The sequence below is a fragment of the Lepidochelys olivacea genome (assembly GCF_965140295.1).
Source record: "Lepidochelys olivacea isolate rLepOli2 genome assembly, chromosome: 7".
NCBI classification, from domain to species: Eukaryota; Metazoa; Chordata; order Testudines; family Cheloniidae; genus Lepidochelys; species Lepidochelys olivacea.
The window spans coordinates 78,145,629-78,157,920 of NC_140417.1; the positions used below are offsets into that span (position 1 = coordinate 78,145,629).

Consider the following 12,292-nt stretch of genomic DNA (forward strand, 5'->3'; position numbering starts at 1 on the left):
ATCCGGGCTGTTGCACTACCCCTCCCACTCCACCCTGGGGGAGAGTACAGACAACAACAGCTGCACATGCACTGACCTGTGACAGACATGGTTGGTGTATTTGTTTGTGAAATGAAAATGACTGTTTTCCCCCTTCAAAAGTTCTTTTCCCTGTATTTATAAAATTTCATTCAGTTATAAATATGTCCACGAGTTTAGAATAAAAAAAGTATTTATAGAAACTGACTTCCTCTTTATTAGTTCACAACATATGCTGGGTGGGGCTGACATCATTCAGATAATAGCAATAGGTGCATTTACAATGTTCTACACACACAGCACTCATCACAAGGTTCATATTAGGGTGCAAAAAACCAATGCCAGGCAGAGCACACTACAGCAAGACACATTACTGTGGCTCACTATTAAAAATGTCTTTCAAAGCCTCCCTAAGCCGTATGGCTCCCCGTTGAGCTCTTCTTATAGCCCTGGGATCTGGCTGCTCAAAATCAACAGACAGCCATTTCATCTCCATCCCAGCAGAAACTTTTCCCCCTTTGCTTCACAGATATTGTGAAGCACACAGCAGGCAGCTATAACCATTAGGACGTCTTGCTCCACTGAGGTCTAATCTGGTGAGTAGACAGCGCCAGTGGCCTTTCAAATTGCCAAAGACATATCCAACTGTCATTCTGCACCTGCTGAACCTGTAGTTGAAGCACTGCTTGCTGCTGTCGAGGTGACCGGTATACGGCTTCATAAGCTGCGGGAGTAAGGGGTAGGTTGGGTCTCCCAACATCACTATTGGCATTTCAACATCCCCAGGGGTAAACCTCTGGTCTGGAAAGAAAGTCCCTGCTTGCAGCATTCTGAACAGGCTTGTGTTCTTAAAGACGTGCACGTCATGCGCCTTCCCTGACCAACCGGTGTTGATGTTGATAAAAAGTCCCTGGTCATCCACCAGTGATTGCAATACTATAGAAAAGTAGCCCTTTTCGTTGATGTATTCCGTGGCAAAATAGGGATATGCATGCCATCTATCGTACCCCACCGCAGTATGGACACCCCATTGCTGCAAAACCATCCACTGTGTCCTGCACATTGCCCAGAGTCACAGTACTTTGTAACAAGATGCGATTAACGGCCCTGCACACTTGCATCACAGCAACCCCTACAGTGGATTTCCCAACTCCAAACTGATTCCCAGCTGATCAGTAGCAATCTGGCATTGCAAACTTCCACACAGCAATTGCCATTCACTTCTCCACTATAAGTGCAGCTCTCATTTTGGTGTTGCTGGGCCAGAGAGCCAGGATGAGCTCTGCACACAATTCCAAGAATGTTGCCTTGCGTATCTGAAAGTTCTGCAGCCACTGCTCATGATCCCATACCTGCATAACGATGCGATCCCACCAGTCAGTGCTTGTTTCTCGGGCCCAGAACCAGTTCTCCATGGTCTGCAGCTACTCTGTGAATGCCAACAATAACCTTGAATTGTTTCTATGTCCCACAGCAAGCTAGCCTCTAAGGAATTCTCATGTTCCCCGCGGCCCCTCTGGAGGCTCTGCAAATACTGCAGGATCAGGCGAGTTGTGCTCGTTAACATTCGTCACAACTGTGCAGAGCTGTGCAGGATCATGCTTCTCACATAGATGTCGGACACACAGGTTTGGGGGGCTTTTGAAAAGAGGTGCGAAACATTATGGGATGCAGATAGAATTATGGAATGGAGAAAACTCCATCACAGGACATTGAAACCATGTTCCCAGTCACCCCTGCACAACTCGTTTGGCCCCATAAGGCATTGAAACCCTGCCCAAAACACCCTGCGCTATATGGTGGCAAGTTGCACAGTGGGATAGCTACCCACAGTGCACTGTTCTCTGCATCGACGCAAACACTGTTAGTGAGGATGCACACTGCCAACACAAGGAGCGTAGTGTGGACATGCAAAAATTATTTAATTACTGCGATGCTGTTCATTGACATAACTTAGGTTGACTTAATTTTGTAGTGCCCTTAATAGTGAAACAAGGCATATCCCTCACACATGGTTCTTGCAGAGTACTTTACAGCTTGTCAGTTTGGAGCTTGGGACCCAAATTAGACTATGTGAAAAACTGTTAAATTTACCTTGTTGATGGTAACTGTCAAAGCTGGCTCCACTTTAGCTTCAATTTCTTCAGATGTATAATAACAAAAGAGTTTACCACCTCTCAGTACACAGTACAGCCTCCTCCAGTTAGTCAGGCTTCTTACCATTTGCTAAAAGGGAGAAATATTCAATAAGTTACTAGTCACACATTACCTTAACCACCTAATTTATGGATTACTCAACGTTCTATTGAATTTCCATGTGTTACATCTAATTGAGTCCATCTTGTGAACTATTCAGACATCAGACTGTAAGATCAGAGCTGTGCACAACACATTGTCATAAAGGAATGGTTCCTGCAGAATATTTTACTATTTGACTCAAGGACTTAATTATTAGTAACATTCAGCCAAGCCAGAAGTTTGTTTAGCTGAACATCCCTCAGTGTTTTACAGTTTTTGCCACTAATAGTGTCTCATGGTGCTCTTGGAACATGGAATGTGTTGGCTGGCCGATAAGGAAAAAAGAGTAATTTCCAATGGAATCTACTTTAATGGCTACACTAACTTAGCTGGTTACAGGAAGAGAGCAAAGTAACATTCTCTCATTTAAAAAATTCTGACTTTAAAAATTAGACATGCAGCTATACATTCCAATTTTCATACCAGCTAGACATTTCCAATCAATTGGTCTTTATGCAGCAATCTAGGCTGTTTTACTGATAATCCCACTGAGGAAACATTTGATTATCTTACTCTTAGCCACACAGTGGTTGCCATTAAAAGGTCAGTGTTTATCAGCAGCCACCACAAGATAACAGCTTCCCACATATTTAGAGTAAAAGATACTAGTCCTCAAGATACTACCAGAGGAAACTGTTCACTTTTTAATACCACTGAAAGTCAATTGTTAATATGAGCAACATTCCCTGTAAATTGCACGCAGGCATGGCAGCACAACTATCCTGAATATGCAATACATGTATACAAACTGAGCCACTCAGCTTCAGGTCAGGTGATAGGCACCTAGCCATGCTGCTCACTGCAAATGTGATGGCAGATGGACCAGCTACAGACCAGGTGACTGCTGGGCTGTGGCAAGGTAAGAGGCTCATGTAAGATTTTGCTCACGCTTGCAGTGGCTGCAGTTTTGGAGGATGCACGCGTGAGAGGCAGCATGTCACTAGCTCCTTCCTCCTCCCTGCAGGTGGGTGATGAGTTCCTCCTACCTCCCCTCCCCACAAACCCCTAGAATTGGTCACCTCCCTCCAGGCCCCAGAGCCCCCCACTCCTCTGGGAGCATGGGAGGGTGTATCCCCTGTTATTCTCCCTGGGAACCCTGCCTCCTGTAACCTACTCCCATCATACTACTCCAGGAAGGACGAGGACCCCAGGAATTTTACCTCTGACCCCTCCGGTCACATCTCCTCTGGGTATCCCCTCACCTTCCCCAACTCCAAGGAACACCCTCCCCGCCGACTTACCAAATTGACTCTCCCCGCTCTCCCCCAAATTCCCCCTCACAAATATCCCAAGGCGTTCCACTCCCTCCTTCCCCCACCAAGAAACTCCCGGAAATAAGGGGGTGCACCCTTTCAGCCCTGGTGGTGGAATTGATGCTGCCTCCAGGAGCCCTCTCACTCCATGAGGCTGAACAGGAAGGACTCGCCATTTCCACCTGTGAGCTCACCCTTCCCACCCCTGCCCCAGCGGGTTCTGCATCCCCCGGTGTCCCCCACAGGCACTTTAGGAATTTTTGGCATCTCATGAGGCTGACTACGGGGAGAGGCCTGATTTCCAAGAGGGGCGATCCTGATCCTGTTGGAGCTACTAATAGCACCAGTGAGTTGGGCCAGCGTCAGCCAAATAGACAGGCTGGGTATGCTGTCAGTCAGGGGAGCAGGACCCAGGGGGGTGGAGGGAGGTAGCTGCATTTGGAATCAGCCAAAAGAAAGGGCAGCTGAAAACATGGCACATATATAGCTGTAGCAACACAGTGATTCATTAGTTCACTGTAAGCAAAAGTGTAAACTTGTCCAACGACAAATATGTACTGCTCAGTGGAGTTCGCAGAAAATTTAGAGGGAACTTTGGATATTAGAGGATATAAATCAAGTAAGCTCTTTTTACCTGCTGATTAAGAAATCCTGACATCACATCCTTGGCCATGCAGGATGGCTGAGCAACTAAACGACAACACATGTTTCCATATAAGGGAAGCCTGAATGATTCCTCTAAAAGAAAAGTTATAAAGTTATGACCATTGCCCATAAACTCACAGATTAAGGATCTGCATACATTTTAATTTAAGAACATATTAAAGAAGTAAATCTTTTCATATAAGCAAAGATTGAAAATAGGAGTGTGTCCTATTTCTTAAGTTTTTATCTCTCTTTGCTATGACACCATTCTTGACAGTAGTTTTGCTGGTTTGTTCTTATGTTCGTAAGTACTTTATAGGTATCCTTAATTATCCTTTCAAACAATTTAGCCAATATTTAAGTTAGGCTCACTGCTCTAATTTTCAGAATCACCATTAGCACCTTCTTTGAAGATAAATACGTTTGCTAGCCTCCACTCATTCAATATAGCAGCTGATTTTAACAAGAGATTGCATATTTTTTCTAGCAATTTAGCCACTTTGTCCTTAATTACTATCAGGACTCTTGGATGAATGCTGTCTGGTCCTGGTGACTTCTTGCTATTTAATGATTTGTTCCAGCACCTCTTCCTAACACCTTGATGGCTGACCTGTACTATTCAAGAGAAGTATCTCCCCAATAGCCTCTGGGATGAAGTGTGATATAAAAATCATCTCCCTGTTCTCACTATTTGGTAGCCACATGCAGCCAGACACAGACTCCCTCCTTCTGATATACTGAAAATTTCTTCAGGGTGTATCTTTTGGCTATTTCATCTTTAAATTCTCTTAATCTTTTTAATATTCACCTCACCTTTTATCTGACATGTGCAAGCTCCTTTCTATAGGCTTCACTTGGGTTGGATTTCCATTTTTTGAAGAAGATGCATATGACTTGATTAATCTTTTGAACATTACAATTTAATTATAATAGTTTTTCTTACCTTTCTGATTCATTTTTTAAGTAATACACATGCCATCTATGACTATTATAGTATGTTTAAAACTCTTAGATTCATCATGTAGACTACTTCATTTCCTCACTTTTAACTAACCTTTTATAAAAACGCAAATTCCTAAAATATAGTATAATAGGGCTAGCTATTGGTACAGCCCCTCTTAGAAGAATGTTGAGCTTCATTAAATTGTGGCCATTATTCTTTAGGGGCTGTCATAAATATAAGGGGAAGGGTAACAACCTTCCCGTATACAGTACTATAAAATCCCTCCTGGCCAGAGGCACAAAATCCTTTTACCTTTAAAGGGTTAAGAAGCTCAGGTAACCTGGCTGGCACCTGACCAAAAGGACCAATAAGGGGACAAGATACTTTCAAATCTGGGCGGGCGGGGTGGGGGGAAGGTTTTGGTCTGTCTGTTCTGTGTGCTTGCCAGACACAGATCAAGGAAGCAAACAATCCAACTCCATTAGAATTAGTAAGTACACCTCTACCCCGATATAACGCGGTCCTCAGGAGACAAAAAATCTCACCGTGTTATATGTGAGACTGCGTTATATCGAACTTGCTTTGGCCCCCCCAGTTCCTTGTTCCCTGAACACCCCCTCCAAAAGACCCCCCTGTCCCTAATCACCCCCAGGACCCTACCCCCTACCCAACCCCCCTGCTCCCTGTCCCCCGACTGCCCTGCCCCCTATCCCCACCGCCTGACAGGCACTGACCGGCAGCAGCGGGAAGTGGAGCGACGCGGCCCCAGCCCGCTCCACTCCGCCACCTCCCAGCAGCGGTGCTCCGCTTCCCGCCACCGGTGAGTGCGGGGAGGTTGAGGAAAGGATGCCCCCCGTACTCACCTGTGGCAGGAAACGGAGCACCGTGGCTGGGAACTGGCAGAGTGGAGCGGGCTGGGGCTGGGCTGCTCCGCTTCTCACCGCCAGTGAATGCAGGGAGGTTGGGGAAAGGACACTCCCCACACTCACCAGCAGCGGGAAGCGGAGCGACGCAGCCCCAGCCTGCTCCGCTTTCCTTGCCCCAGCCCCAGCCATGTCACTGTATAGTCTTCTATAATCAGAAATTTAATCTGATATTCTAAGGAATTTTTTCAGGTATAGTAGTATTCCCCTCATCTCTGCAACATAATCGGTCCTTTCTGATTTAGTTTAGACCCAGGTATTCTAGTGTTCCATTGATTTATAATAAGCATTTCTGAAATGTTGCTGAATGGTTAGTCAAAGAAATCCCTATTATGTCAAGCTAGGACCAAGCTAGGTTGTGATACTAAGTTATGGCCAACATAAAATGGAATCTAAGGAAAAAAGAGTCAAAAATATTGATCTTTGCTGGGATACAACAACAGTAGGGTGCAAGTGTGGAAAGACTCTCAGAGGCTATGATATATATCTAGAGAAAATTATGAATTATTAAATATAATAAGCCTGGAAATACAAGATATCATCTTACCTCTTTTCAATAAAAAAGCTGAAAGAATGAAGTTGTCTTTGAGGGAAAACTGTAAACTTGTATCAGATAAAGATACTATGAGCTAAAACAAAATAATGTCTAGGGTTTTATGCACTTTGAGTAGATGATAGAATGGAACTATTTTCTTTCTGCTTATTATATTACCTGCTGCCATGTTTTCAGCAGCCCCAGGTTAGCACTCTAGATCTGAGGCTGCTAGTAGTTACTTGTGCTGTCTCAATGCTGGGATCTACCTAGAAGCAAGAACTCCTGCTGAAAAGAACTTTTAGTTAGGACCACCAATACAATAAAGCACTTACGCATGTGCTTAAATGCTGTGTTGAATTAGGGCCTAAAAGACCTAATAGAGTTTGAGCCTCTGCTGTTTACTTCCTCTCCTTCTGCCAACACAGGAGGAAGAAACAACTCTCTTTCCTATGACACCGTTCCTTCCTTGTGAGGAAAGGAAAGAATTTCTATACAGCTATTCCCCTCAAGATTGGAATGAGAATGGCAGCGAAAACTCTCAGGGGCTCTGGGAGACCTTTGTGAGGAGAGAGGGAGATATAATATCTTCACAGCTCCTGGATACTCTATTCCCAGACACTGCAAGACTGCATACTGGGGGGAGATGATGCAGGAGTCATTGCAGTGAGGTAGTATTGTGGATGGAACAAATGAACTTGGGGCCGAGTGACTGGACAATCAGTTAAGTGGATTTTGGGGTGGAGAGATATAGAGATATTGACACGGCTCTGGAGACCTGGGACGAGAAGGGAAATCAAACTAAAGCTAGTGAGATTGAAGGGAAAAAGAACGAAGAAAACAAAGCATAGAGTGGGTTTAAAAAGAAAGGAATAATCAGGTTTAGAGGAGCTCAAAACAACACATGAAAATAAGCAAAAAGAAAATATAACAAGATAAAAAGTGAAATGAAGGATAGGAAATAGGAACCAGAATTATAACAAGTTAATTTTTTAAAGAATTGAATGTTAAAATATTGGAATGAAATAGACATGAGTAGCATATATGTATACACACTGAAGGCCAAGGTGGAGAAGTAGGGGATGCCCATCTCTAGTGTAGTTCATCTCCCTTCTCTGGATACTGATTAACCATCCCCAATAGGAATTACTTCTCTTTTGAGTTTGAATATACTTCTGAAGCACATCACTGGTTTTGCAATAAGCATTTCATCCAATAGCCAGACATTTTCCCATATACCCAGGCTTCCTCATACCCCTAACATGGGAATTACTTATATCTATTTAGGGGAAACACTCTTGCAACAGTCTGCCTGTATATAAAGACCATTTCTCTCTTGCAACCTTTCCACAACTGCTTTATTCACAGCAATACATGTTCCTACCTACCATTTATGACACTAAAAGCATTTCCACAGCTACAGAATAAAGAGTATAGTATTCAGACCACAAAATCCCGACAAGTATTATAAGTATCCCTTATAAGTGATCAGAAGATATTAATGTGGGTAAAAACATTACCCATACATGTGATTAAATTTGGATCTGAACTTTAAAAGAGAAGTTTTACAAGTCTTTTTTCAATTTAATCAGTTATACATAGATGTTTAAATAAAATGTTTTCAACTGTTTAAAAATAAAGTCTTATAAGCCTTATAGTTTACTAAAAACGGAGATACATGATTTTACTAGCTTTTTTTAATTTTATTTTTTTTACTTCCTTAAATCAGGACTCTATGTACTTACCATTTCCTGTAACGGTAAGGTTGTGGGTCCTGAAATTGTCCTCAGCACTCTCCAACCCCAAAGTAGTATGTGCCAGCAAACTGTATTTTGCACCACTGATTGTGAAAAACAAGGCAAGGTTTCAGTATTTCTACATGACTTTTCTCAGGCAGTTATTAAAAGGAGTCTAGACAGTCCTAGAGATAACCATTCCACAGTATCTAAATATGTTAACTGCCAGGCAGCACCTGTTAATGACCACAAAGTTGAGCTAATCACCAAGAGTTTGCATATGCCTGTTTTAACTCTTTGTGGTATTGTCCCCACAAAATAGTTTGTGTACCTTTTTGAAAATATTCCAGTTTATCATGTATTCACATTGCTTGGGAATAGCCACTCTGAATCACTGATTGAAGGATTTTAATTGTAGCACCAGTTGCCATTAAAGGATTATTTTGTGGGAGAGGCAGGGGTTTTGTGACTGCCATGTTCTGATCTCCATTTACACTACATGCACTAAAAGCAACCCCCATCCTTTCATGTATTTATACCTGCTCCTGTATTTTCACTCCATGCATCTGATGAAGTGAGTACTAACCCATTAAAGCTTATGCTCAAATAAATTTGTTAGTCTCTAAGGTGCGACAAGGACTCCTCGTTATATTTACACTAAAACTAACTTGGGTATTCTCTTTTATTTTTATTTCACATTTATTCCTTGGAACAAACATCTTGTTTGAAAAACTATTTTGTTCACTTCTGTGACCCTTATGCCATTATGTTTCATAACATATTTAGTGCTTAGCCTGGTCAGTTTTCTTATGTTATTCTAAAGGCATCTCTCTTTTTTAAAAAAAGCTGTATAGAGCTCTGCGTTCTACGCTTCAGTTTGCCTTTATAGTAGGGACCAAACCACATGTTCTAGCAGGGCTGTAATATGGTTTTGTAATATTGGTATAACAGTTTGATCTTTCTATACAGAAAGACCAGGCTATGTGGTAACGCAGAACATTGACAGTAAGTTTTATAGCGTAGGTGGATCATTTGACAAATTGCACTTACAAATCTCAGAACATTTGAGTTTTTGTTCTGGCTTTTATCTAGTGTGGAAAAAAATCATAATTAGAATTCAGCATAGTGCATGTGGAATGCTGCTCTTGAAATGACCTAGTACAAACTTTGTTCATGTTTAATCTTTTTTCAAATACACTTCAGACAGATTAACAGATTTATAGCCCAGCAATGTAATACTTATTCCCCTTGGCTAATGAGTTTAAACTAAGTGAAGTTCACAAGAAAACTGCTCAATACCACTCACTATTCACACTAATAGCTTTAGCATAATACCCTTAAAATATCTTCAGTATAAAGAAAGACTATTGGGTAATAGGGGAAAAGGACAAAAAGCAAAATTAGATTAAGAGATACTTAAAGTTTTGCTCTCCCATCACCTTCTACTCTTACTGAAGTATATGAATATGCTTTTAATAATGTTTTTCCTATTGGCATTGTGGAAACAGGCTCCAAAGAGGAAGCATGAGCTGCCCTGCCCTATCCCTATCTGTAGGAGAGGAAGCCAAAAAATGAAACATAGGTGGCAAGGAGGTAGTGCCTCCATTTGAATACTCAACTACCTCATGGCAGTGTTGAGAGAATTAAATGTGATACTGGCATTGTGTGTGTCAAGTATTATTGTTGTATAATCTATTAAGGGGTGGGGGATAGGGGAAATCCTTACATGCCTTAACACAAAAGTGTCAGCATTTGTGTATGCACCGTGATAAACTGTCTCCAAGCAAAAGATTCTCCATAACTAGGTACCAAATATAATGTATAAATCAATCTGTGACTGTGCTATTTAAACTGTACACAGTTTAGTTTCATCTCATAAATTTTTGTACTGATTTTCAAGTTACTTCAAGCATGACTAATTATAGCAGCAACTTTGCCAAAGAAAACAACTACTTCATTTTTAAAATATGTTTTACAGTAATGTTTTCTAAAATGTAACAGGCATTCCTTTCAGCCAACTTCAATATCATTTCCAAAAAGTTTTAATTTAAAAAATAAGTACTAATAATGGGCTAATTAGCATTGCTGACAGCGTTTTGTCTACACGTTTGAGAGAATTAGCTGACTGTCTTATACTGCAGTTTCTTTGTGGTCACATCTAACCATTCTTGGTCAAATGTCACTTATGGAATAGTATTTTGCAGTTCTATAGCAACCTTCCATCTAACAACCTCAAAGTACTTTATCAAGCATTATTCACAACATTTGTGAGGTAGAGAAACATACCTATATACTGATAAGGGAATAGAGGCACAGAGGTTAGTGCCCAGATGCTCTGACTCTTTGTCCTGTTCCTTAACCACATGACCACCTTTCCTATCCATGAACATTTGTTCATTTCAGATGCCACCCACCTGTTTCTGAAGATTAAAACCTATATTAGAAACTCACATATTAGTACGCTGATCTGAGTCTGGGTAAAGTATTAGGAAGTCAAAACTAATTCAAGGAAGTCTAACATGCCAGATGTTTATCCTGAAGATGAACCCACAGGGGGATTCCTTCAATCCAACCCAAAATGAGAGAAGATGAAGACATACCAGACTTTAAAAAACAAACAAACAGTTAATGCAAAAATTCCACAAGCAAGTAAGATTATCCTTTCAGGAGCAGAATGACAGGATTAAAAAACGGGAGGATCCTCCAAATCAAAAATAGAACACTGTAGCTATGCCTCCTCCCAAGCTGATACCAAGTGGGCAGGAACTGTATGTTAGTCCATATATAAGAACAAGAAATATGTCCACAAAGCCCTTGGTGAACATGGAAACCTGAATGACTTCTCCAAAGAGAGGCTTTATTTGCTCTTGAATTCAGTAGAGGCCACACTGAGGAGAAAATTGATTTCCAATCACAGCAGGGTGAAAACCCAAAAATGGCTAGAATGAAAGAGATACTGAAGCAGCCAAAATTGAAATTAACAAATCCAAGCTTGCTATTAAAACATGCAGTCATTAGGCATCTAAAAGGAGTTACAAGTCTGAGAACATATTGACTAAATATAGAAATTAGAAGTCTATAATAAATATGCCTTGCATCCAGAAACCACCTTATATAGGCTTTTGAGGAGGTTCAGGTGTACAGGAGTTTCTGATGAGGAAAGTTTTCCCTTTTGGGTAGGAGAGGGTTGTGGTTTAATTTTGAGTTAGCTACTGGATTTCATCTGGATTATTTTAAAATCCTTTCAAACCACCTAAACAGAAACAAACAAGCACAAAATGCTAAAATATCAAACTCTAAATAAATATCAAGCAAAGATTCTCTAAAAGTTATCCACAACCAGCTGCTATAACACAGTTGTTCCCCAGAATGTCACAGGTAATCACCTAGAAAAGCTGTCAATAGGTATTTTCAATCAAGAGTCACTACTAGATGATATAGGTTGGAAGTGGCATCTCTCAAGGAAAGATGGGAAGCAAAATTTGATAAATTACCATTATGTAAAGAAGCTTTTTACTAAGAATATTTGAGAGATAGTGTGCGCAACTGAAATTAAAACTGGTTTTTTGGGATGAGTGGCTGTGATTTGTCAGTCCCCAAATGTTACTGTTAATAGCATGCAACACTTCAAATTCAGTTTTGCTAGTACTGACTGAGCTATACTAACACTTATTTGGTCACATCTCATTTATAGCATAAGAAAAAAGTTAATAGTGGAAACAGTAATCAATAGTATATATATATATGATGTCAGTGTTTCTTATTAAGTAACTTTCTCATTTCATTATTTGAATATTTACATTTTTAACATTAATGTTCCATTTACTCCTCTCCTGCCCCCTCCCCCTTCCATTAACACATTGAAAGGCATCTCTCCTCTCAAAAGAAAGATAGGAGAATCTATCTCAGGAGGCTCTTAGTCACCAGGAGTCAAGACAGAGAGC

The 12,292-nt window shown here is 41.0% G+C and overlaps 1 protein-coding gene across 1 annotated transcript in view; it reads right to left on the reverse strand.

The window, feature by feature from the left end:
- The window catches only part of RTKN2 (rhotekin 2), a 64,067-nt gene that overhangs the window by 15,291 nt on the left and 36,484 nt on the right, over window positions 1-12,292 (reverse strand). The window contains exons 7-9 of the mRNA XM_084633946.1: window positions 8,358-8,452; window positions 4,204-4,307; window positions 2,113-2,244 (exon numbers count right to left, since the gene is read on the reverse strand). Of these exons, the coding sequence (XP_084490072.1) occupies window positions 2,113-2,244; window positions 4,204-4,307; window positions 8,358-8,452 (331 nt within the window). The remainder of the gene's footprint in view (window positions 1-2,112; window positions 2,245-4,203; window positions 4,308-8,357; window positions 8,453-12,292) is intronic.